The 26,478-nt window shown below is 40.4% G+C and overlaps 1 protein-coding gene across 14 annotated transcripts in view; it reads right to left on the bottom strand.

Moving 5' to 3' along the window:
* SYNE1 (spectrin repeat containing nuclear envelope protein 1) overlaps positions 1 to 26,478 on the bottom strand; it is a 492,410-nt gene that overhangs the window by 402,967 nt on the left and 62,965 nt on the right. For 10 of the 14 annotated variants that reach the window (XM_050949355.1, XM_050949362.1, XM_050949356.1 and 7 more), the window contains exons 1-2: positions 5,806 to 5,971; positions 2,547 to 2,608 (exon numbers count right to left, since the gene is read on the bottom strand). In XM_050949355.1, the coding sequence (XP_050805312.1) occupies positions 2,547 to 2,608; positions 5,806 to 5,884 (141 nt within the window). In that variant the 5' untranslated portion in view covers positions 5,885 to 5,971. Of the gene's footprint in view, positions 1 to 2,546; positions 2,609 to 5,805; positions 5,973 to 26,478 lie in introns of those variants that run through there. The other 4 variants (XM_050949357.1, XM_050949360.1, XM_050949369.1 and 1 more) reach the window with 2 other exon arrangements.

Here is a 26,478-nt window from a genome sequence, read left to right as displayed (position 1 = left end):
AACACAGCCAGGATGCTCCTGCCCTAGTACAGTCTCCTTCAGCTGCTGCTGGGGCCCCAAGTCCCTGCCAACTTCTACCCACTCAGCAGCGGCCACCCACAGGTGGCTGATCACACTGGGCACTGAAGACCAAAGGGGAGAAGCGTTAGTGAGTTCTGCTACACCACCACCACCCCCGCCTCTTCCATGCATCTGTCCCACCCCCTCACCTCTGCCCCGGCTCCCAGGACCTCGCACGTACACACCACTCATGTGCAAACAGCCTTCTCTAGTTGCAGATGGTGCTGTGCCCCCTTCCGCTGGCTGAACTTCTTAACAATTAAACAGTTAACGAATATAATTTTAATAGCTTAAATGGGTACTTTTTAAAATGGTATTTACATCCCTAATGGAAATGATCAACTGTTAGCAATGAATAATAATTAATAAGTTTTTCTCAAAAACAGAAGAATCCCAAAGAAAGAGGTGACTTTTCCCCCTTCCAGCAAATCTTTATGGCCTGATTCATCTCAGCACTTAAGCTCATGCTGAAGTCCCCCTGAAATCCAACTGAAGTAAATGTGACTCAGCATGTGCTTAAGTGCTCTCCTTAATCAGGGCCCATGCGCTGGTATTTCCATGCATTTCAAGAGGGCTGGGGAGATGAAGCTCATTCCTACTCTAAATCCTGAGCACCCAGAACCAGGACGGTTTAAAAATGCCCTTGCTTTTGCAGCTGAATTCTGCAAAGCCAAGTCAATTCATTTCATATGGGGTATTTCTTATATTTTCCTCTATAATGCAAGTAAGCTTTGTTGATCAATTAAAGTAACGCAGTAGGCCATATCAGATGGATGCATTTCATTATCTAGAATATACAGAATTGAATATACCCTTCAGCCTGGACATTTTTGAGAATGTATTAACCAGTACATTCTATAGAGTAAACATCTCTCCAGGCTTTTAGATACATGACTTAGAAAATATGCCCTTCAAAAAGCACTGCCTGTATTTAAATATTGTAATTTACCGATTTAATTGATAATCACAGGTAGAGCTGTGTCCTAGAGCAGGGTCCTATAGCCCAGGCTCTAGCCCGAGCCAGGAAGTCTATTCAGCAATGAAACAGCCCTGCAGCCTGAGTCTGAGTCTGAGTTAGCTGGCGCGGGCCAGCGCAGTTTTTTCTTTGTTGTGTAGACATACCCTATGAGGCTGAGTACCTAAGGAGCAGCTGGGTCAAGTTTTCTCCTACTATACCTTGAGTGATAGTATCAACACTGCTCAGTTTGCACAATGTCCTGCTCTCTACAAGGCAGTCACACATTCCTTCTTATTGACTGTAGTAACAGTTCCAGGCAAGGGGTTTTGGCCAATGAAGCTGAGCAGTTGTGATTCTACTGGCCATGCCACAGCCCCCAAAACCATTGTCATCTTGAAACAGATTAAACCTCTATAACATACAAGTAATGTGGACCCCATTTTGAAGGGTCTCTGTGTCATAAACAGATAGCTAAGGGTTAATGTTCTTTTACCTATAAAGGGTTAACAAAGGGAACCAAACACCTGACCAGAGGACCAATCAGGAAACAAGACTTTTTCAAATCTGGGTGGAGGGAAGTTTTGGGTGTGAGTTCTTTGTTCTTTGTCTTGGTTCAGTGACCCTCTCGGCTCTGAGAGTGATCTTTCTATCTCCAGGCTTTCTAATCTTCTGTTTCCAAGTTGTAAGTACAAGGATAGTAAGACAATAGGTTTATATTGTTTTTTTGTATTTACATGTGTGTAGTTGCTGGAAGGTGTTAAATTGTATTCTTTTTGGATAAGGCTGTTTATTCATTTTTTCCTTTAAGCAATTGACCCTGTATATTGTCACCTTGATACAGAGACCAATTTTATGTCCTTTTTCTTTCTTTTTATATAAAGCTTTCTTTTTAAGACCTGTTTGAGTGTTTTTCACTGGTTAAGGCTAAGAAACGAAGGGAGGGGGAAAATCTCTTTGTGTTAGATTTACTAAGCCTGACTTTGCAAACGCTCCGGGTGAGAGAGATTTGATCTCTCGGTATTTGTGTTTCAAGGACTTGAAACAGGGAATCCCCTAGAGTACCCAGGGCGGGGAAATCTGGGAGGAGGTAAAGAGGGTGGAATCCCTTTGTTTAGATTCAAGGAGCTTGAATCTGTATATCTCTCCAGGAACCCAGGGAGGGAACACCTGGAGGGGAAGAGGGAGAAGGGAAGTGGGTTATTTCCCTTTGTGGTGAGACTCAGGGCATCTGAGTCTTGGGGGTTCCCCAGGGAAGGTTTTGGGGAGACCAGAGTGAGCCAGACACTGGAATTCTGGCTGGTGGCAGCGATATCAGATCCAAGCTGGTAATTAAGTTTGGAGATTTCATGCTAGCTTCTCATGTTCTGAACTCTAAGGTTCAGATCTGAGTAGGACAGTTATGACACTCTGCAACCTACTTCTATCCCCATCAGTAGAACTGCAGAGGTTCCATTGCCCCAGTGCCTAGTTATCAGCAGAGGAGCAGGATTTTGAGTTAAAAAAAAGATCTTTCCAAGATGTTTATTACCTTGGCCAGATGAGTGTTGATCCATTTTGTGAAAGTCCTCTTTTGCACTGCCTCTTGCTCATCTGGAAAAAAAAATGGAACCCATGTGATTAGACATTGCTAAAGCTCACCGGGGAATTACATGATGGGGGAACAATATTCATTACATATCATGCAACAGCTCCACAAATGTCACTTTTTCTTGTAAATCTGTTAATTTTGCCTGTAATTCCCTGTACCAAAAAATTGTATATTCTCCCAGTAATGTCCTGACAGTTGTTTATTAGCAGTGCTTCACAACAGTATTTAAGTATTATACTTTCTTTGTGTTCTGAGAGAAAGTACAAATGGAAATGTCTAAATTAGGCTCCTAAATCCACGTTTAGGCTCTGAAAAAAGGGGCCTGATTTTTCAAGGTCCTAAACACTCACAACCTCCACTGCATTCTGCATCTCTGAAAATCAGGCCACGTTTATTTAGGTGACCAACTATGGATTTAGAAGCCTAACTTTTTGGGACACTGCCACTATCAGATCAGTTGACAATGCACCCCAGCAAGCAGGAGCTGTTAACATGTCCAGTTTCTACAGCACTCTTGCTCCTTGCACTGGCTTAAAGGGCATATCTGACATTACAATGAGCTCTGCCAATTCTCAGCTGGTCCCTTGCAGGTTGCTGATACTGACACAGGTGAAAACAGTTTCTGAACTAACTGTTCTAACCTATGCTGGGGTTACAGTATTAAAAAGCAGAGAATCAGAGAGCCATAACTGGTGAGTGAATTCTGACACAGGAAAGAATTTTACACCACTGGGGTCAAATGCATAAAGTTTGTTGTTGTTTTTTTTAACTACCTGTTTCACCAATAATGTGATTTCTTTTATCACCACTGAATAGTTTTGAACACTGCTCTTGTCCTACACTACAGAAAATCCAATGCTGGCTGAAGTTCTTTCTTTCTTTCTTTCTTTCTTTCAATAAGGATGCACTGTGGTTCACCAGATGACACAGGTCTAGAGCCATTAAACCTGGATTCTATTCCTGCCTCTGCTACTGACTTGTGGTGTCACCTTGAGAAAGTCATGTGAGCTTTCTTGATCTGTAAAAATGGTAGGAAAAAATGTTTAATCATCTTTCTAATGTGCTTTGAGATTGAGAGATGAAAAGTGTTAAATAACATTATTAATAAAATGCCCCCTTATTTCCATTTTCATTGTGGTAATACTACCAAGTACTCTCACAATAATACCACCACTCCTACCTTCCCACTACCACTGCCTTTCTAACTCTGGAATGTGTTACAGCAATGTTATAAAGCAGAAATGTATAACTTTACATACAATTTAGATACATATATTTTATCAGGACAATAATGGTCAACAGATTATGAGTTTTCAAATGATACACTACAAGGCATACTTTGTACAAAATTTAGCATAATCTTGTCAAAGTGGTGAGTAATAGTATAGACTGTCACAGTATGAAAGGGTTGGTTTTTTTTTTACAAATAGCAGGGCAGATATTTTAAATGGTTAGCATATACACAAGGAAGGACAGTAAAAGAGGGAAAATACATTCTTGAAATGGCATTACATAAACTAGTGAGATGAGTTCACCATGAATAAAAGTGGTGAACTTTTTATAACTATAGTATTTATCCTCTACTGTACACTTCAGGAGCTATGAACTGGACTGGGGAAATAATTTGAAACTTGCAAATTACTTTTGCGCTGTTAATTTTGTTAATCTTCGCTATGGATGGTGAGTCTGATCCAGTTTTTTCTTGTTAAGTTCATTCAGCTTTTAGAGATTCTACTGGTTCCACTGGTATTTCCTTTTACATAGGTATAAAGAACATCATCCAAACTGGAAGGAGATCTCTCAAAACTGAATGAATTTTTAAAGTGCAACAACTGCAGCTGCCCTGACACAGAGTTGCAGTTATAAAGTTATATATAATTTGTAAATCTGTATATCTTAGAAAAAGAAATATTGATGTGCGATAGTAAACTTGTTACCATACAATATTTCAAATCTAACTGACCATAACAAATACAAAAATGATCCTAGACGAAAACAAAATAAATAGGTTTAGTTACATGTGCAACAAGACTATATTCAGGATATTTTGGTAACCAATGTAAACAGGGTATTTTACGTTTGATGTGCAGTAAGTCATAAAGGCCAAATTTGGAATTGATGAGCATTTGCTCATGTAAGTAACCTCATTAATTTTAGTGGAACTACTTGCAGAGAAAAGTACACTTCCACCTGAATAGGAATTGGGACTGAGACACAGAGGCTATGTCTACACAAGGATAAAAACCCCATGACTGGCCTAGGTCAGCTTACTCGGGATCGTGGGTCTTGAGCTGTGAGACTGAAAAATCGCTGTGTAGATGTGCAAGCTCAGACTGGAGCCTGAGCTCTGGGCTGGAAGGCGGAGGATCCCAGAGCTCGGACTCCAACTCAACCATCAGCACAGAGATTTTTAGCTGCACAGCCCAAGCCCAGCAAGCCTGAGCCAGCTGTGGCCTGCCAAGGGTCTTTTAGAGCAAAATGAATCCCTGATTGCTATTTCATTTACACCCCTGTTTATTAGGAGTAACTCCATTTAAATCAATAGTGTGTCAGACCAGAGATGAGAATTGAGAAATTAGAATTCAACTTTCAGATCAAAGAAATAAAACAAAAGGGAAAAATAATCAATTCTGGCCTGCTTGTGAAATCTTGGAAAACTCCCTAGGCAGAACACCCAAAGGATTTATTGACTGTCCTTCTGACAACATATTGAAAATCAGGTGAAAATCAGGCTAAACTCCTAGCTACTAGGAGCTGACCTATGGTAGGCATAATCAGTTTAGATCAGTAGATAAGAGAATTATTCTTTAATGTGACCAATCCCAAAGCAAAATCTGTTGACTCATATAACTCACGATCTGTAAAATAACTATTTTCAATAGTTTCCTACTTTTTAGTACTTATTCTTTAGAAGTGTAAAATAAATAGACTGAATTACACCATTTAGAGATCCAAGATACAAGTAAAATAGAAACGTGGTTTGATTTCTACAAATACCATGGGAATTTAGCATGCACTTCTTACAATTTCCATAGACAGGAGGACAGTTCTTTCCATTTGTTAAGATAATTTGAATTCTCCTTAGATTTCACATTTCTCCAAGATCACAAGACACAAACACTTTACAATTTTTACACTCTGTATGCCATTGCTTACCCCACCTGCAAGGGTTGTCAGTGCTTCAAATTGCACCACTTACCCAGCTGGTATTGAAAGAATCCGGTCACCAAATTTAACAATGTAACCTTTTTGCCACTAGCATCTTTGTAACGAGCCATTGCTGCTGTTGCTGCTGCTGCTGCTTTTGCGCCTTATATAGTAAGCCTCGGTTATTTAGACTTGAGCTAAAAGATCATTTTTCAGGAAAGATCGTATTATTTCCTTTACCATAAATGCATGCCTCTTGCATAAATCCCTCCACCATTTCCCATTTAAAGTGGGATCATATTAATGCAGGGTTTTTATAGCATCTTTCACATATTTTTTTCATACTACCCGACAAAGCCAGCTGTGTTCTGAGTAACAACCCTGCTGGTCTCACTGTCATCATTCCTCCTAACTGTTTTCCTGAGGAAAGATTTTAATTTGTAAGCCCCAGCCAATCGGCTAGTGGAAATTTGTGATGTCAAGAGCCTGAATAATTTATCCAGGGATTGGGACAACGCAAGTGTAATGCTGAGAACCTAAAGAAGCAGGCTGTGTGGCTGTAAAAAGCAATTCCACCTTCTCACCAGAACTTTGATAGTAATATAATGTACAGTAAGCATAAAAACACTGAATAAAATATTGTTATTGCTTGACATGCAAATATATATGTAGCTTTTAAAAACAACCACTTGGATTCATCTTATCATACTGTATGTTTAGACACGGATGTCCTTCAGCTTGTATCTGAAGTACTGAACTGGAAGAGATAATGAGTAATGAATCTGACGAGACATATAGGCCAGTTAGCTTTTAATAATGTATTAGAACTACTTTATAGTGAATATAAAATATATCTAGTGATGCACACAATTTTGTAGTGTATTTGAGGAAGCATTCTACATGCTGAAAAATGTGAAAATAAGCAGTATTTGCTAGTTCAAAAGCAAAAAATCTGAGGTAAATAGGTTTGAAATAGACTCTGTTTTGCTATACTAAAATAAATATAGTGATGACCAATAAGATCTGGAGCACATGTAAATGCAATGCACATTCTGTTTATTCTAGCAATAGAATAGCATATAATTTTGAAGAGGATAAAATCTGTCCACTTTCTGTGGTTTTTTTGTGTAATGTACCTTACATCTACAGGCTTTTTAAATTTACTTTAAGAAGTTAAATTTGGAGGTTCAAATTCTGCCTGCAATTATGCCTGTGTAAGCCCCATGAATTTATGCAGATGTGGCTAAAGAAAGAATTTGGGCCTAGAATTTTTCATAGAATATCTTTCCTTTGTTTGACTTGAAGTGTTTATATATTTTTACAAGTCTTTTTTTTCCTAATGCATCACTAACAAATGCCTTTTTCAGGTAGCTAAAAAATAAGCAAAGCTATAGTAACTGGCTATTTTTGTTTACAATAACTATGGATAAGACGTTATGAAAGATGAACCCAAATAATTTTCTGTTTTTAGATATTTGCAAATATGTTGCAGAAATCTTCAAGAGCAACACGTATATTTTAACAATCAATGGACAAAGCCATTCAGCTATCAATAATTACCGGTATTATTTTATTTTAAGCAGCATGGCACCTACTTTACACTTGTCATGCAGGCAAAACTCCCTTTAGTCCTGAATGTGGAGTGTAGACTTTGGCTAACTGAATAGCACTATGAGACATTTAGCAGATAATGGAGAGATTTTCAAAGGCCCAAATGGCAGGTAGGTGCCTAATTTCCATTGAAAACTAATGACAGCTAGGTGCCTGTCATTTGTTCCTTAGAAAATCCCCCCCCATGTAGAATGTTGTCACAGGATAATGTCCAGCTAAGCAGGCAGCAAATCAAAACCTATATCTATACTTTTAAAGTTGGCAGCACTGATCATATCACATTTTCCACACGTTTCCGCTAAAGTTTATGGGCCAGATCCTTAGCTGGCGCAAAGCAGTACAGCTCCATTGAACGACGTGCACTATTAAATCATAGACCTGGGCCACTAAAATATATCTTTTGTATCTTAGGCTACCATACAGATTGTTTGCTCTGATGACACAAAAAAGAGTATTCCAGCTGCTTACTTTTCCCCATAATTTTTTTCTGTAATTTTTCTTAAAAACTATAAAGAGTTTCTCATAAATCTGCTTTCATTTTCATTTTCCAGGGGGATTTCAGAGCTGCTAGAAATAGTGTCAAGAGATCCATAACTGTACAGAAGAGTGCCAAATCAGCTACAGCATGACAAGATGGCATCTGGGAACATGTAACAGTCGGCATACAGAGATGTGAATGGCACTGCTCAAGGAAAGTTCCTTTGGTCAGCAGTTTGGCACTGGCACTGTAAAGTTTTAAGTGAGCAATATTATATGGTAATTTCCATCTCCATTAATTCATTTTTTAATTTAAAGCAGCTGTACAAAGGCTTGCCAAGTCAAAGCAACAATGTGGACTCTTTACTTATAAAAGGTAGCAATGGTCTATGCTTACATAGTAGTTATTGCAAATCTACTCTGCTGAGTACATGAATTACCCCATTCAGACTTACTGGACAAAGGGGAACCGGGAAAGACTTAACTGTATTTTTTGTATTTTTAATTATTTTTTTACAGGCCTGTGCCAGAACTATGCCTCTTTCACAACAAAAAGGAGAATGGTAGCAACGCTAAAACCAGTGTATGCTTTGTAACTTGCTAGGCCTACTCTGTCTTCTTCAATCAGGACAGAAATAAATGATGGGGAATAGGAGGAAGAAAATGAAGGTAGATGAAAAAAGATTCAACAGCAACAGCAATACAGAAGCCACTGAAATTCAAGAATGTGCATGTACTGATGTTGGGAGAGGCAATATTTTTCAGATACTCTATGTATTCATGTGAATTTTGCCCCTCCCCCCTTTTTTTTTGTGGTGAAGGGGAAAAAACGGGATTTGAATCAGTATGGGCTTGGGCTATACTGTCTCTATTGAAGACATTTTAACAGGCCTTAGTGTGCCAATAGAGATGGTGAGACAGCCTCATCACCTGATCAGTTAGTGTCCTGGCCCTGAGACCTGGCAGTCTGTTATTTGGAGAGTGCGAAACCTTCTCCGAGTGGTGGACATGGTTGAGGAAACAGAAAAGTAAAAGTACAGTATATCAGCTGTTTATATATGCAGTAGATGGTTGTTGGGTTGATTAGGACAAGGGCAGTTGTGATTATTGCCTGTATAGAGTTTGCTATAAATATTTTAATTTTTTTTCCCATTTCTAAATCAGAAAAGATGCCCATCCAAAGCTCCAAGAGCCCTGCCATCTCTTAAAATCACATACAAACTTACTCACTTGTCCAAATCAGCTCTACCCCTTAACAAAATACAGGTATAGTCAAGTATTAAAAATAAATGAATCAGTAGGACATCCTGCTTCAAATTCTGATCCAATCATCCTATACTCCTACCTTTCCCAAAATCCCACAAAAACAGAAGGGTCTGCAGTGTGCCTGGACGGTTGGCATATCTGGGCTATTTCTGACCAAGGAATAAATTCTAAAATCTAGGAGTGCTGATGAAGAACAAACCGCCCGCACCTCCCTCTCACACATAACAAGAGAGCGTATTGTGCCTGCCAACTTGCCACATTTACAGTTCTATAAGGATACCAAAGAATTAATATATCACAGACTTTCCCAAGAAAACTACAGCAATGTCAAAATCACTTCCTGGTGGAAACTGTTGCAGAGGTCAGCACAAAAGAAGAAACCTGGGTAAAATGATGTTGGAACAGATTCTGGACTACGTGCCTGCCATTTTTTTTTTTAAGAAGTAAACGTATTGGTAGCTTCACAATAATTGTTCACTTACACTGAGGATATGTAACAGAAAAATGAGTTGGAAATGCACTTATTTACATTGACAAACTAACAGCCTATCCTCCCTGGTTCAGTTCATTCTCATTTAGAGAGGAGGAACAAATTAGTGCAGACACACTGACAGAACTTTCTAGGAGCCTGGTTTGCCTTGCCTCCCACCCCTCCCCACACACTCCATGGATCTGGAATGGGGGTTGCTACTTGGAATACACAGATTTCAGGCTTCAGAGTAGCAGCCGTGTTAGTCTGTATCTGCAAAAAGAGCAGGAGTACTTGTGGCACCTTAGAGACTAACAAATGTATTTGAGCATAAGCTTTCGTGTGCTACCGCCGATGAAGTGGGCTGTAGCCCATGAAAGCTTATGCTCAAATACATTTGTTAGTCTCTACAGTGCCACAAGTACTCCTGTTCCCTTTACAGATTTCAGGGGATCTGTGGAAGCCAGACCATTTGTACAGAAGCCCTGTGCTTCCACACTATCTCCTGGCCCAGATTCACGGTAGCACCTTCAGGAGCTGTGCTCTCATTGTTTCACCAACTGCTGCTGCCACAATCCCCTGATCTGTGAGAGAACCCACATAAATTAATGCAGATAGAATCAACATTAATTTATGGTGAAAATCTGCACTAGGTTGAGGGTTTGGGATGATGCTATAGATTAGGGTGATCAGACAGCAAATGTGAAAAATTGGGACAGGGAGTGGTGGGTAATAGGAGCCTATATAAGAAAAAGACCCAAAAATTGGGATTGTCCCTATAAAATCAGGACATCTGGTCACCCCTACTATAGACAGTGACCTCTCTACAACCTGCCCCTCTTGTTCCAATGGATGCCAGTCCCTGCAGCGTACTCACACACAGGTTTCTGAAAGGTTAGGGGTGGAGCGGCACACACTATGTAACCAGCACTTCCCAACTTCTGCAGCATGCCTGCCTGGGTCTGCTACATTTTGTTCCCCTCCACTAATGGTAGCACAGGAGCGCATTTAGCCCCACACACTGATTATTATTGCATTTCATCCCTACAGCATTTCCCCTGTGAACTGCAGATCTTTTACTGTTCTTATTACCTTTATTAACCTTTGTCTTAATCTCCTTGGGGATTTAAATCCATGTGTCCATTCTCCCCTCTTTCTCTGCTAAATGGTTACTGTCCTAACCTTTATTCATTGAGATGTATATGTATTTTTTTCTTTTTAACTGTCTCTTCTTACTGTCTGCCATTTAGAAGTATTTGATTATTTTCCTGTAAATAAAAAATAAAATAAAATAAAATAAAATAAAATAAAATAAAATAATTAAGCTTCGAACTAGCTCCAATAAGCCTTCCCTTTCTGGTATCCAGGCCAGTCAACTCATAAAGACCATCAGTAGACAACAATCCTCATTTCAATGTGGTGGCCTGAGGCTTTCTCCACTCTGAAATCCTGATATTGCACAGAGAATTGTTGGACCTGTGTGGATTATATTACCTTCCTTCATACTATTCTCAATGAAGTGAGTAAAGCTGCAAATGAAACAACCTCCCATTGGAAAATCATTGCTATGGTTTTCAAGAGATTTACATGCATTTAATCCGCCTTTCAAGGCACTAATCTAAAGCTGGTTATTAGCTAAAATCAATATAATCAACTATTGAGGTGATTATTTGAAGTGAATTTAGTGCTTGTGAAAGGTGCCAGATTGGCAGTCCTAGCAGCCTAATTGCTCTGTTTATTCACAGTCTAGGTACAGCAGACCTCCGCATGCCTCAACCTTGACCTAGATGGATCACTTCTCAGGGTGACAAGGTACTTCATTTTCAATACCCATCCAACTCCCAGCCTCTCTGTTGAGACTGCCAGAAAGGACGCCAATAAATGTCAATGGGTGGTGGTCAGAGAGACAAGGTGGCTGAGGCAATATCTTCTATCGAACCAGTAATCTTCTATTGAGAAAGAGAAACTTTCCAGCTTACACTGAGCTCTTCTTCAGGGCTAGGAAACTTACACAGAGTGTCACAGATAAATACAAGGTGGAACAAATTATTTAGCAAGGTAGGAGGGTCCAAGAACCCAGGCTCGAGACTGAGCCTGAATGTTTACACTTCAATTAAACTGTCCTGTATCCTGAGCCCCACAAGCCCAAGTCAGCAGACACGGACCAGACATGGTCGTAATACTGTCTCAAAGAAGTCTGTCTGATCTATGAGTGCCCTTTTCCTTAGCTTCCGTTGCAGCCTGCAGAGTAGTTGTAATACTAGTCAGCAATGGCAGAGTGGGTGCAAATGTGAAAATGATCTGATTTTGCTGACTGGGGTGTGCTGCATGTCTGCATCAGCTATTGAGGTCTGCCCCTACCGCAGCAGAGTCTGGGATGTTGCCAACAAGTGAGAAAATGCAGTATTACTAACTCAAAGTTCACAAGAACAGAAAACGAAACAACGCTAGCCGAAGCAGCAGATGTTCCAGCACCATCACTGGTGGCAAGAAGGAACTGAGGGTGGGGGGAGCCAGTGGTGCCCCCTATACCGCCCCATGTGGGTACCACTCCAGAGGGCACCAGAGCTGCTCCCCTATGGATACTGCTGAGGGAAAAACTTCTGGCACTGGTGCATGTGGCAAGCACACACACCTAATATGGAATGGACATGAGCAAGCACTCAAAGAACTAGTATGTTTATGTACACTTTTCATTGTAGTATATTAGTCAAAGTAGCTTATGTATTTCCTAGTCTGTATTTTACCTGATTTGAATAAACAAGGAAAAATAATGAAACTACTACTCCAAGGCTTGAAAAATTCACTCACCCAATCATCAATAGTAAGGGGAAGTTTTCCTAATAAGTGTAGAAGCCTAAGGTATCGATTTCTGTAGAATATACAATATATTTAAAAACACAAGAAAACTACAGTCAATGTCATGGCTGCTATTCAGAGCCCTGTGGGCATCCATGAAATTGACAAAATGGGCAAGAGAATTCCCTTTTCACCAAAGCATTGTTCATAGACCTCAGGGGTGGAACCTTCACCCACATCTTTCCAATTTAATTTGAGCTACTAGATTTAATCTTCCACCTCGTATGTGTCTTTAAAACTGTTCAAATGCTGTACTTCCAACATAATTCTTGCTCCCTGAGGACAACAGCTCCCAGCAAGCACATATTCAAATCGATACAGTTTATAACTCTTTTTCCTCTCACCATAACTGTAGAGATAAACACCCACATAGCACAATACAGAAAGCCTTACACAACTAATTGTCACTCTCGAGAATGATCCCATTGAAATCTCTGGGATTACTCATATGAGAAAGTGTTTCAATTTGGATCCATAACAAATAAATTGAAAACATCATTCTTTGGAACTTTTAACAATACAATCAACTCCCTTCAGTTTTGTGGATTTTTTCTTTATGCTGCTTATAAATTCTGATCAGTTACAGAAACACAATGGGCAATTAAAAATAGCTCAACAAAAATCACAAAAACATCTTCAAATTAAAGGAAAAGTAAGTGAAGAATGGTAAAAAGGTTAAAGCAGTACTAGCTTTCTGGCATCCAATCACAGATCCCACTGAGTTCTAGAACGAAACTCATCAGCATAGCTTGTGGACAGAAAAACTAGTTGCCAAATAGACATCAGGTAGGAACATAAACTGCAGCGTGTACAATGTGCCAAGATGTCAATGCCAAAACAAAGTTAAATTAGGCACACAGCCTGATCTCCAGCCCAAATTCTAGTAGGATCATAGTTATGTTGGTGACTATCACAACATCTAACTTTAGAGCCCTGGAAAAGTGACCCATCTTGTGTAATTTGGGGGAAATTCTGTTCACTGATTAGGTACCACTCTTGTCAACCAGCTCTTTAAGTGAAAGCTGCACAGGAAATACTGTCTAGGAACTCTTAAGTTCTGATAGGGCTAGGAGGGGGGTCCTCACCTCACTGGGAACATCTTTGAAATTAACATACAGATACTTGGTTGAAAGCATCTCATTTCTTAAATAGTCTGAGTATGTGTCAGGCACAGTACATTTCCCTGGATAAATTAAATAGGAGGGAGCCAGTGCCCTGCCTGAGCAATGGTGGCAATTCAACAGAACTGCCTGACGCTTGCAATCTAAATGTGAGAAACTGAATTTCTGTTTCTTTGCCGTGATGAGGTACGGAGATACAATATATGCTCAAGTTTTGATTAATCTTAATGAAAACTGGATATTTATGGAAGATTTTGTTACAGTAAGGTAAAGAGTTGGAAGGATACACAGTTGCTCAGTATTGTTCTAACCATATTCTGTTATAACCAGTTCTACCTGAGAGAATGAGTTGTGGTTGAGATATAAAGGCAGTGGTGATTTATTAGATGCAATGTTTTACCAAGTCTTCTAGAAAAGTACAGTACTTTTTGCCAACTCATGTAGGTAATGATATATAGATGTAGATGTATACATGCATACGTGATATAGGTGTGTCAAAACTCTCTTTTAATTTTAGATTGTCATTGTCCTCACCCTCATGCCTTTTTTGTTTTGTTTTTTACACTTTTTATTCATATATTTGTATCTCATTGCCTTGTACTATACCTGTTACTATAGGCAGGGCTGTTGGCACTACATGTTATTAAAATTCCCTGACATTTCCCATTAAAAGATGCTGGTTTCAGTTGCTTTACAACTTTGCTAAACTTTAACAATTTAGGCTTAACTTTTCCATGTCGAGTGTCTCCCTCATATATATACAATTTTCAGCCAAAATGGTTTAGTCATATCAGAGAATAAGGCTTGAAAAAAATAGATATAATTTTGCCCATGTTAAAAAATTCTCGAGACCTTTTCTTTGAAATGTTCTATGGCCCCCTATACTTTGGAGTAGAAATCTAAAATGTGGCAGTGGTTGGCCTCTCTGTCGGGGATCATAGAATCATAGAATATCAGGGTTGGAAGGAACCTCAGGAGGTCATCTAGTCCAACCCCCTGCTCAAAGCAGGACCAATTCCCAACTAAATCATCCCAGCCAGGGCTTTGTCAAGCCAGGCCTTAATGTGCCTTCTGCTTTCCCCATAAAAATGTGGCCAAGTGATAAGCCTTTGAAAATGTGCAGTTTACACATGCTCAGTAGAGGTTTAAGACTCCAACCTCACGGAGCATACTCCATCTTCTCATAGCTACTAGTGCTGATCGTGCATACCTCATCACCACAGAGTGACTAAGCATGCTCCAAGCCCACAGCTAGGGGGGCACAGACGGATTTCCCTCTAAAAGCTGATCTGTGACAGATGGGCACTGGAACTGAGAGCAGGGAGCCTGTTGCCTGTGTTCTCAATAACACACACACACACACACCCACACACCCACACACACACACACACACCCCACCCCTGGAACCAAGGCAGCATGGAGAAGATAGCCTTCTGATTCAAATGTGGACAGGACAAAAGCTGAACTGGGGAGCGGGAAAGGAGCAGATTGAGGAAAAGAGTGTGGTGAGACTGGGACTGGAAGGGGTGGGAGAGAAACTTGACTGGAAATTGGAAGGGGAGACTGGGACTGGGTGGGCCAGGATACTGGGAGTCAAGGGAGAGGGCAAGCCAGGACTGAGTGAATTGGGAAGATGGGTTTGGTTGGGCAAGGAGACTGGAGGCTGGGGGCTTTGAGGAGGGGGAAAACTGGGACTGGAAGCTGGTGAAAGAAACTGAGGGGTGCATGGGGATGGAGACTGGGAACCAACTGTTGGGGGTGGGGGCAATGAAATCAGCTGAGGAACTGAGGTGACAGGGGAAATTGGAACTGGCTGGTCAAGAAATCTGGGACTAAGAACCAGTAGGGGGGTGGCAGGGAGCAGAGACAGATTTGATAAGGAAATGGGTTGTGGGAAGAGAACTAGGACTGGCTGGGTTCAGAGACTAGGATATGGAGTCAGGGGGGAGGTGGGGTGGAGACTGAGATAAGAAGAGGAGCATTGAGAGGAGACTGGAATTGGGAGCCAGGGTGGAGGATGGAAGAGTGGATCAGATCCAGAGCCAGAAGGGAGAAATGGACCAGATGGGCAAGCAGTGTTGCAGCAGGAGGGGAGAAAACTAGGGCTGGCTGGGCAAGGAGACCTGAACTGAGTGCTGGGTGGGGAGAGACCGAGAATCAGGGAGGACTTTGGGATTTAAACAAACGCCCTGTCAGGAATGGTCGAGATATTACTTAGTTCTGACTTGGGTGCAAAAAACTGGACTAGATGACAATGAGGTCTCTTTCAGTCCTACACTTGAAGGATTTGGACACCAAGCCCAGAGGCAGGGACTAAGACTGGCTGGGCAAGGAGACTAGGACAACAATGAGAACCGTAAAGAGTAGAAATGGGAACTGAGTCAGCAAAGTTAAGAGGACTTGGACAAGAGGCCGGGGGGAAAGATAAGGAAAGTTTGGAAGGGACAGGTCAGAATAGGTCAAGTTTGGGGGAAACAGGCAGAAGAGTCTGCCTCACTAGAGCAGACTCCACTCCAGACCCTGAAATGGAACCCAAGATTCCTGAGTCTCATCATTCCTCTACTGTCAGAAAATACTTGTAAAACCTGCTGACAAAATATGTGTCTCATTTCCCTCTAGTGTTGGTCCACACACAGATCTCAACTACTACTACTATCAGTTATTCCATTGGTTCAAGTGGTCTATGTGGTGGATCTAAAGGCTCCAGCCTTGCTGAAGACCCCTCTAGGTGTCAATATGATTCCACAAGATGGATTTTTTTTTAGTTTGTTTTTAAAAAAACCTAGGAAATTACTCACAAAAGTATGTTAAAATAACATTATTAAGGTTATAAAGTCAAGCACTCAAAAGTTTGGAAATACCAGAATTAAGGCTGGCATATATATTTGTATTCCTAACTTTTGACTTGCTTGTAAACTCTGCCTATAAACATTGTTCTAACAAACACAGTTTAAAAGTAGATCACGTTGAGATCAAATAGCTGCAAGCCCTCTGAACAGTAAGCAATCAAAGGCACATACATTACTCAGTATAGCTCATACCCCAAACACCTCTTTCTGTGGTATTAGTCCACAAGTGTCCCAGTATAGATAACCAAAAAAATCCCAAACTAAATTAGTAATAACATATGAAATGTGTAACAGTGTTTATAGCCTGGAAGCAAAAAATCTCCAATAAGTTAATAGGAATAGCTCCTAGGCCTGGGTTTACTGCAGAGGCAGAACACTCTGCCCTTAGGGGGAAAGGAAGCAGCCTCACATCTCCTTGCATCAACTCCCTGGCTGGCTTAGAAGTAGCACTGATGAACTCCACAGGGAGTTCCAGCCAGTTCTCCTCAGCAGGAAGGTCACCACAATGAAGAAGCTTGAGGGTTCTGGGTTTGTGTAAACAGCGGAGGAGGGAGAACAGGGCCTGAAAGCAAATAATTCTTCTCCTCCTCCCTTAAAAGCCAGTAACATGATATGTTAATCTTTAATGATACAAGGCAACTACTCTTAAGAAAACTACAAGGTCATTGTGGGTAACTGACTGATATAATAAAAAGGCTTATTAGCCCTGTACCTCTTTGCTACTCATCATTTTTTCTCTAGGGCAGCAAAAGATTTGGGGGGAAAGGGCAAAGCATGAAAGGAATTATGATTTTCACAGTCTTTGGCCTGGTCTACACTAAGCGTTTAAACCGATTTTAGCTGCGTTAAACCGATTTAACGCTGTACCCGTCCACACTATGAGGCCCTTTATATCGATATAAACGGCTCTTTAAATCGGTTTCTGTACTCCTCCCTGACGAGAGGAGTAGCGCTAAAATTGGTATTACCATATCAGATTAGGGTTAGTGTGGCCGCAAATCGACGGTATTGGCCTCCGGGCGGTATCCCACAGTGCACCACTGTGACCGCTCTGGACAGCAATCTCAGCTTGGATGCAGTGGCCAGGTAAACAGGAAAAGCCCCGCGAAATTTTGATTTTCATTTCCTGTTTGCCCAGCGTGGAGCTCTGATCAGCACGGATGGAAATGCAGTCCCAAATCCAAAAAGAGCTCCAGCATGGACCGTACGGGAGATACTGGATCTGATTGCTGTATGGGGAGACAAATCAGTTCTATCACAGCTCCGTTACAGAAGACGAAATGCCAAAGCGTTTGAAAAAAAAATCTACAGGCTACACAGTGCTGCGTGACAAGCGTAATGGGAAGCCAGAGACTCAAATGGACGCTCATGGAGGGAGGGAGGGGGTACTGAGGACTCCAGCTATCCCACAGTCCACAGCAGTCTCCAAAAAGTATTTGCATTCTTGGCTGAGCTCCCAATGCCTGTAGGTTCAAACACATTGTCCGGCGTGGTTCAGGGACTAGCTCGTCAATTTATTGCCCCCCCCCAAGTGAAAGAAAAGGGAAAGAAATAATTTCATGACTTCTTTCAATGTCACCCTATGTCTACTGAATGCTGCTGGTAGATGCGATGCTGCAGCAGTGAAGAGAAGTATCCGCTCCTCTCCCCTCCCCGGTGGCAGATGGTGCAGTAGGACTGGTAACTGTTCTTCTTATCAACCCATGAGTGCTCCTGGCTGGCTTCAGGTGAGGCTGGCCGGGGGTGCCTGGGTGAAAATAGGAATGACTCCCGGTCATTCTCAGTAGATGGTACAGAACGGCTGGTAACCGTATTCATCATAGCAACTGGGGGCTGAGCTTCAATCAGCCCCCTCCCTTTCATGTGAAAAGAAAAGATTCTGTACTGCCTGGACTATCATAGCAGCGGGATGCTGGGCTCCTCTCCCCCACACTGCTTAATGTCCTGCCTGGACTATCATAGCACCAGGAGGCTGCCTCCCCCTCATTTTATGTCACTAAAAACTCAGTGTTTCTTATTCCTGCATTCTTTATTACTTCATGACACAAATGGAGGGGACATTGCCACGGTAGCCCAGGAAGGTTGGGGGAGAAGGGAAGCAATGGGTGGGATTGTTGCAGGGGCACCTCCCGTGAATGGCATGTAGCTCATCATTTCTGCGGGATCTGACACAGAGCAGCTGTACTCTCTGATACACTGCTTCTCTAGTACATTTGCCTCATATTCTAGGCAGGACTGGCTTTATTTTTAGAAACCATAAAGGAGGGATTGACTCGGGGAGTCTTTCCCAGTTTTGCTTTTGCGCCCCCGGCCGATCTCAGCCAGGGGCACCCATGATAGCAGCAGACAGCACAGAAGGACAGATAACCATCATCTCATTGCCAAATTACACTGGCAGCAGACGGTACAGAACGACTGGTAACCATCTCTGCTATCATGCAAAAGCAAATGAATGCTGCTGTGTAGCGCTGGAGTATCGCCTCTGTCCGCGGCATCCAGTACACATACTGTGACTGTAAAAAAAAAGCTGAACGGGCTCCATGGTTGCCGTGCTATGGTGCCTGCCAGGGTAATCCAGGGAAAAAGGGCGCAAAATGATTGTCTGCTGTTGCTTTCCCGGAGGAAGGAATGACTGATGACATTTACCCAGAACCACCCGCGACAATGATTTTTGCCCCATCAGGCACTGGGCTCTCAACCCAGAATTCTAAGGGGCGGGGGAGACTGAGGGAACTATGGGATAGCTATGGAATAGCTAACCACAGTGCAACGCTCCGAAAATCGACGCTAGCCTTTGACCATGGACGCACACCGCCGAATTAATGTGCTTAGTGTGGCCGCGTGCACTCGACTTTATACAATCTGTTTTATAAAACTGGTTTATGTAAAATCGGAATAATCCCGTAGTGCAGACGTACCCTGTCTCAGGGCTCCTTCTCAGGCAGTGGAACTACACACATACCCTTATGAAGGATTACATCTAAAGACAAAATCCAGCCCTAAATACATTTAATTTAGAGTGCGTTTTGTGATCTCTATCCCTTAGGCGTTTAATTATTGAAAAGTGAATAGTGAATGAAACAGTCATGCTTTCATGATGTTTGGAGCAAGAATTTAGAAAAGAGCCCTTTGAGCTACAAGGCAGAATTCTAGGTGAATCGGCCTGAATGCCTTCTGCTTCCTCCAGGCCTCCAACATGGGAAGAAGAGTGGGGTAAAGAATGCTGGAGGTAATCCCCTGGCGGCTGGGGGCACTGGAGAGTCAGATGCAGAGAAGTTAAGTAACTTCCAGACAGGTACTGAGGTCTGGTAATTTTGGTACAGGAATGCAAGGATTTGGGACTAATCCAGACTCTGAAATTAATACAGGAACCAATCCAACTCCCATTGAAATGAATTGGAGTATTTCTATTGACTTCAACAAAACTTGAATTGGGCCCTAGCTGAGTAATCTTAGTCAAATCTCTTAATCTCTCTCATCTTACATTCTGTTATTTGTAAACTGGAGACAGTGTTTTTTTTGTAAGTGGAAAAAATGTGAAACTATATGAGGTTTAGTTTTAGCATGTCCACAGCCACAGGCAGGCAGGGTTTGTGTTCATTTCACTGTGAAAGTACTAATTTATATATACAGTGTCCTTGTTTAGGGACATGTTTCTCTGCTGAAGAAGTATAATCAAAAACAACAATAGCAATGCATAATTACTTATAGGGCCTAAGACATCTGGGTGCTAACAAAATGTAATCAAATATGTTTTAAGCAAAACCAGATTTTAAAATGATTGTATACAAAGCAGGTGCAAAAACAATGAAAGCAAAACAAAATCCCATAGCCATCATCCAAACATACAATGAATAAAACAACATCCATCATAGGACTCTAAAAAGAAAAAGAAAACAAGAACATCTTGAACCTTCCCAGGAATGATGTGACGAGTGTACTCTGTATTATATTTAAGACAGTATTTACCAAATCCAACAGTTTTACCTTGTTCTTTAATCAGCAAAGTTTCCCACAATCTCAATGCAAGTTTTGCCTGAGTAAGAAGTGTAGGATCAGGATCTGTACTGGCGAAGCATAGAGACAGCGAGTGAAATCCTTGCTCCACAAAGTCAATGGGAGTTTTGCCATTGACATTAATGGGACCCGGATTTAGATAAAGTATTTAGAGAATATGGAAGGTTCTTAAACTAACGGACTGATACGCATAAGAAAAAAATGACTCGAAGAAAATATTGGTACATGATTGAGAAAACATAACTGCAGACTGAAACATAAACAACAAGGGTAACCTGAATATTTAAAAAAAAATTGAAAACCACGGACAAGACAATGAAATCCATCTCCTCCTGCCAAAAAGACACTAAGGTCTACTTGCAAAGAACTAAGGTCAATGGGAAATTAATAGGCTACACTTCAACTAGAGCAATTGTCACAAGAGAAAATAAATGTTGGGACCCCTCCTTCCAACTAGACATAACAAAAAAGGAGAGTGATCACAACCCCCGAGACCTACTCGTGACCCTACAGGGGTTGTATCCCCCAAGGATACAGCAGTGGCACTGTCTGTAGTCTGGTGAAATAAACAAGACTCTAAACACTATTTATTAAAAGGTTGTTTGTTATGTTGAATGGTATTTTCATAGTAACCAGAGTGCTGCATGCACTATTCATGCCCTCTCCTGCCCCTAATCTGTCCCTGACTCACCTCCTCCATGGAAGGGGAGAGTGGGTGGCACAGAGTTGAGTACCCTGGCTACATGCCACTGGGAAATTCTCAAAAGGAAAATCCCAAGCTGCCCTTTAAAACAACTTTGTTCTGCTAGAGCAATGCAAAGGGGAAATACGCTGGGTAGGGGTCAGGTTCAAGAATAGGTTGATTACTACTAAAAATTGTAATGGCAATAATAGCGAGCACTAGATGTCTAGTTATGGTTTCAATAGGGATTTGTAATCAGCACAGTAGCACCATCAGACATTTCAGGGGCACAACATTTATGAGTTTTGCTGGTCAGAGGAGGCTGAGGACGTGGTAACAGAAAATGCTCCTTTTCAGGGTGATCCAATCAATAAGGAACAGACAAAAGTCAGGCGTCATTTTCCCTTCCTCGCAAGTACCACCAGCTACAACAAAATTGCAGACCTATCTTAAGGTTAAACTTGTGTTTTTTCTTTTATTATTGTGTTTACTAATCAAGAAATTTACAAGGGAGTGGTATGTTGTTTTGAGGGCTGCACTGGAATTGCAAGCTATCACTTTATGGGCATTGAAGAGGTGTCCAGGTCCTGATTGTGGGCTAGAGAGTTCTGTAACAAAGCATGCAAGTACAGTCATTCTGGAAACAGCCACCTTAAAGCAAGGTGGGGTGAGTTGTGGTGGAGCAGATTATTTTCTCTCTTTTGGGTTCTTGTATATTCTGAACTCTAAGAAATAAAGTAGGGTAACACAGTACTTTCATTTTTATCTAATTTCTCTGTTTCCGTGCCGTAAAGATCACATACTATCCAACAACTAAGCATGTAGTGTATTTGTTTGAATTTACAAATATTACAGTAAACTAATGAGAATACTAATTTAAGTCTTTCTTTGGAGCTAATGCTGAATATGTAGGACACGATCTGATATTCTGCTGAGAACAGTATTTGGTCTTTCGTTTTCATTATGTCTAGTGCATGTCTGTTCTTTTTCTGTGTTAGTGTGTTCCATGGCATCCCAGAAGGCATTTTATGCAAAGTGTCCTAATGCTGTCATGCTGAACACTTAAAAGCCTGATCTTATCTTAAAAGCTTAAGCTGAACACTTAAAAGCCTGGCCTGATCTCATACTGCTCCATCTACTTCATTAAAATGGATCCTGGTCTACATTGTTGTGAGAGCAAAGCAGACCCACAGGTATCTTTTTAATAAATACTGTAATTCTAGTAAGCATACAGTACAGGCCTGATTCTGATCTCAGTTACATTGGTGCACATTCAGGAGTAACTCCACTGAAGTCTATGGAGCTATGTGGTGAAAAGTCAGGAGAATCAGACCATATTTATTTGGCATCTCCCTTTTTAACAGCCATTTTTTCTTTTGGTATTTCCTACCACACTTTTATTTTATTCAAACAATAAGAAAATGAAGGTGCCATCATACAGATACCCATTAGCTGAATGTCCTAATTGGCAAACAAAATTCCAGAGGTTTACTCATTTCAGACAAATCAGTGCAATTGCCATCTTGAACTTCGCTAAATTTAAACCATTTGGGTTGAAATTTTTCATGCCAGATGTCTGCTTCAAGCTGACATATATACAAAATAAATAAATAAATTTGTTAGTCTCTAAGATGCCACAAGTACTCCTGTTCTTTTTATATATACAAAAGTTTCAACTAAAACAGTTCAGCTGTTTCAGTGTAAGATATTAGGGTAAAATACGTTGGTTTGCACGTTATACAAATTCTTGCAACAGTTTATTTAAGAAACTCTAGCACCCCCTCACATTAGAACAGAAACTTGAAATTTGGCAGGGTGATCACTGTAATGTCAGAAATGTGCCATTTGCTGTCCCTTTAATATCAGCCCAACTTCAGCCAAGTTATAAGACTCTGAAAAATCTCAGTTTGCACATGCTCAGTAGAGATATCTTAGAGTTTAGTAGCTTAATTCTCCAAAGATTCTGTAGACACCGAGCATGCTCCATCTCCTCATTGTTCCTACGTGGTGATGAGACTACATAAGCACCATCTCCACCAAGCTAGAGAACGGGGGAATGAGCAGAGGGGCCAGAAGAAGATGGTGAGGCTATGAACACAGTGAAGGGAAGCAGGAGCAGATGAGGGAAGACAGGAACAGAGGGGGAGCAGGGGCAGGAGCTGGGAGGAAGAATAGGAGCAGTGGGTGAGGCTAGGGCATGAGTTGGACACGAGGCAGAAGAGGATAATAGGACTGAGGAGGTGAGAATAGAAGAAAAAGGGGACAGGAAGAAACTAGCATTGAAAAATCTGTAACAAGTAAGTAACACTCTATTCCCCTCTAGTGGAAGGCTACTCCACTATTAGTTCAAGTGGCAGAGCACTGTACTGTGGGTATAAGATCCCAATCCTGCTGATTCACCATCTGAGCGGGAGCGGCAGTATGGTTCCACAAGATGACATTTTTATGTTTTCAAAGTTCAAGTTTTAAAAGTCTAGGAAATTACTTTAAAATATATTAAGAAAACACTCAGGTTGCAAAGTCAAGCACTCAAATCAAAGTAGTACGTGTGTATATATTAGTTTTATTACATGGTCACATTTATTACATTTTTCACAGGACTTTGAACCCTTCATTCTAGCATTTCCTAACATTTGAATGCTTAACTTTGCTATCTCAATGTTCTTTTAACACAGGTTTTTTGGATGCAATACAACATTATTAGTTATAACATTATAAGTGCCTTGCCAATAGTAGCTGATAGGTAACTCCTTATACAAGGAGTTTAATGCAGCTCTGGCAAAAAACTATATTAATGAAAAAATGATAGCAATGACTTTTTTATTTATTAACATCTTTATAATAAAAGACAACGCATAACCATTTGTATTATTTTTATGCAGGAATTATGAAATGATAAAGGAGTTCTTCATAAACTGGCACTGCAGAAGAATGTGATGACATCAGTAAGCAGAATGACAAAATGATTTTACTCCACTTCCTGTATTAGAGATACTATCTATATAACCACAGTTGTTATCCGGGTATTGCAATCATGGCATGGGCTAACAGCAGCAGAAAGTGACTTAGATTTGCAAAAATGATCAGTATTTTTGGAGCATAGCAGCAATTTGGTTAGTATTTCAGTTTTCTGTAATTCTGAAGTTTCTTTAACACTTTTAAATATAGGTGAGGCAAATTGCTGTGATAACAGAGACAAACCAAACTACATGCCACTTTGCAAATTAATATTTACATGTTACATTTTAATTTTCTGATTATTAGAACTGTCAAATAACTCTGACATTTTTCTGCAAGTATTGCTCAGATAAAATACTGAATTAGTTCTGTTCTCCTGTAGCTTCTCAGTAAGGTTGTATATGTCTGTCATAGCCACAATCTCCATGGAAACGGTGACAGGGTTTGTTTGTTTGTTTCAGAAAAAGTCCTGGTCCTAGTCACCAGAGTAAGTTCACTACTGAGCAGACTTCCTATATGATTAGTTATAAATTTCGTTTTCTACATGTCTCGTGAAGAGGATTATGACACATAATGTTGAGGACTGCAAAATGGTTTTCATGCCTTGAGCATCGTTGATAAGAACGCTGTAGCTTGACTTGACCCTACAGCCCTGGGCTGACCAGAATCCAACTACTCTTAACAGAACAGAGATATTCATAGCACTTTATTAATACTGAGCTAAATTCTTCCATCTTTAAACTACTTCTTACACAAGTTTCATTGACTTCAGTGGGACTACTTACATGAGTGAGAATCTAGGAGAACCTGGCTCTTTATTATTAACAGTGCTATTTTACTATTGGATAGCAATCAGGTGTTATGTCTCACAAGTTTGTACAGAATCCACTTTTTCATCAGCTTACCAGTAATTACCATTCCAGCACTAATGACAATTATTGTATTCAAATGTTTTTTCAAATTCAGGGCTTTTCCTGTAATTCTTTCTTTTGATATCATTTTCCCTACCCTGCGAAAAGCAGTATTTCTTAATCTGTCAAAGGGCAGAAAATCAAACTGTCTAGTAAACAAACATGTCCATACTTGTCTTTCAGAAAGTACTGCAACAGCATACAGAGCTCATATATTTCATTCAGGTTGCAACATTCACAGTTTTGCAACCAATCTACTTACAGCATTCTCAGCCCCAACTGCATTTAGATTTTTTGCATACTGCTTAGCAGCTGCACATATATTTTTATTCTTGAAAGCTAGAACAGTGCTAGAAATGACTACCTGGCATAACCTAATGTGTTAGTTTCTCCCTTGAAAACTAAACTACATACAATAGTTGATGCTTCCTAGTTGCTATAGAGATAACGTTTTTCTTCCTAAAAGAAATCAAAAGACACAAAGGGCCTGATTCAAAGTCCAGAAGTTCCCATTGCCTTCAGTGGGCTTTTGATTGATTTCTAAGCTGAACTGAATCAAAACTCTATTAACTGCAAGTATTCCAGTTCGCTATTGATATTCTGGACTAGCTCAAGTCTACGTGCAATTTTTTTAAACTAACCAGCGGAGTATTCATGAATTATCCTGAAGGCAAATGACAACATCATGCAATTTACACAGGACCAGAAAGGAGTAATAAGCCCTTCATGTCAGGAACAGTCTGAGGACAACTCTGTCATCTAGGTGCCATATAATTTAATTAGTTCACAAGCATTCCTGCACAAGTATTTTTGTGGTCAGCAAATATTTTCATCTTTTAAAAACTTTTTAAATTAAAAGTTCTCATTTTTCAACTGTATCTTTTTTCAAAGAAGATGACTAAAACTGAATGCTATACTCCACATGCAGACTAATCTGTTTTTTGTAAAGCCATAGCAAAATCTGCTTGAACTTACTGAATATGTCACATTGTTGATACAGTACATAAAGATGCTTTTAACATGCCTAATTAAACTATGCTTAGCTTGACCTGAAAGTGTGACTATGGTTCCCTTCATTTTCATCGGCTGTCCCTTTTGGTTTGTATTATCAGAAAGGGTAAACAGGAGCAAACGATTTAGTTATTTCATTAGAACATGATTTATACCCTTCACAAATCTATGTGCAGCTGGTAAATTATACTTTTCCAATTATATCCTTAAACCAGACATAAATATAATCTCCAAAAATGTACTTATTACAGGCTCTGATCCAGCAAAACACTTAGGCACATGCTTAATTTTAAGCATGTGACTAGCCCCGCTGAAGTTGTTTTTGAACAGGCATTTTTACTATTATTATTTAAATATAAATGACACACAGCTTAGAAGAAATGGGTTCCTATTAAATAACAGAGCCAACAGAAATGTGGCATACAAGGTGTTAACCCATGACAACTCCACTAATCTAAGGATTTTGAAATTATTGTAGTGCTTAATGGTGTTAG

Source organism: Gopherus flavomarginatus, chromosome 4 (assembly GCF_025201925.1).
Source record: "Gopherus flavomarginatus isolate rGopFla2 chromosome 4, rGopFla2.mat.asm, whole genome shotgun sequence".
Taxonomy (NCBI): Eukaryota; Metazoa; Chordata; order Testudines; family Testudinidae; genus Gopherus; species Gopherus flavomarginatus.
The sequence above is the reverse complement of the archived record's forward strand: the minus strand, read 5'-3'. Positions and strand labels throughout refer to the sequence as shown.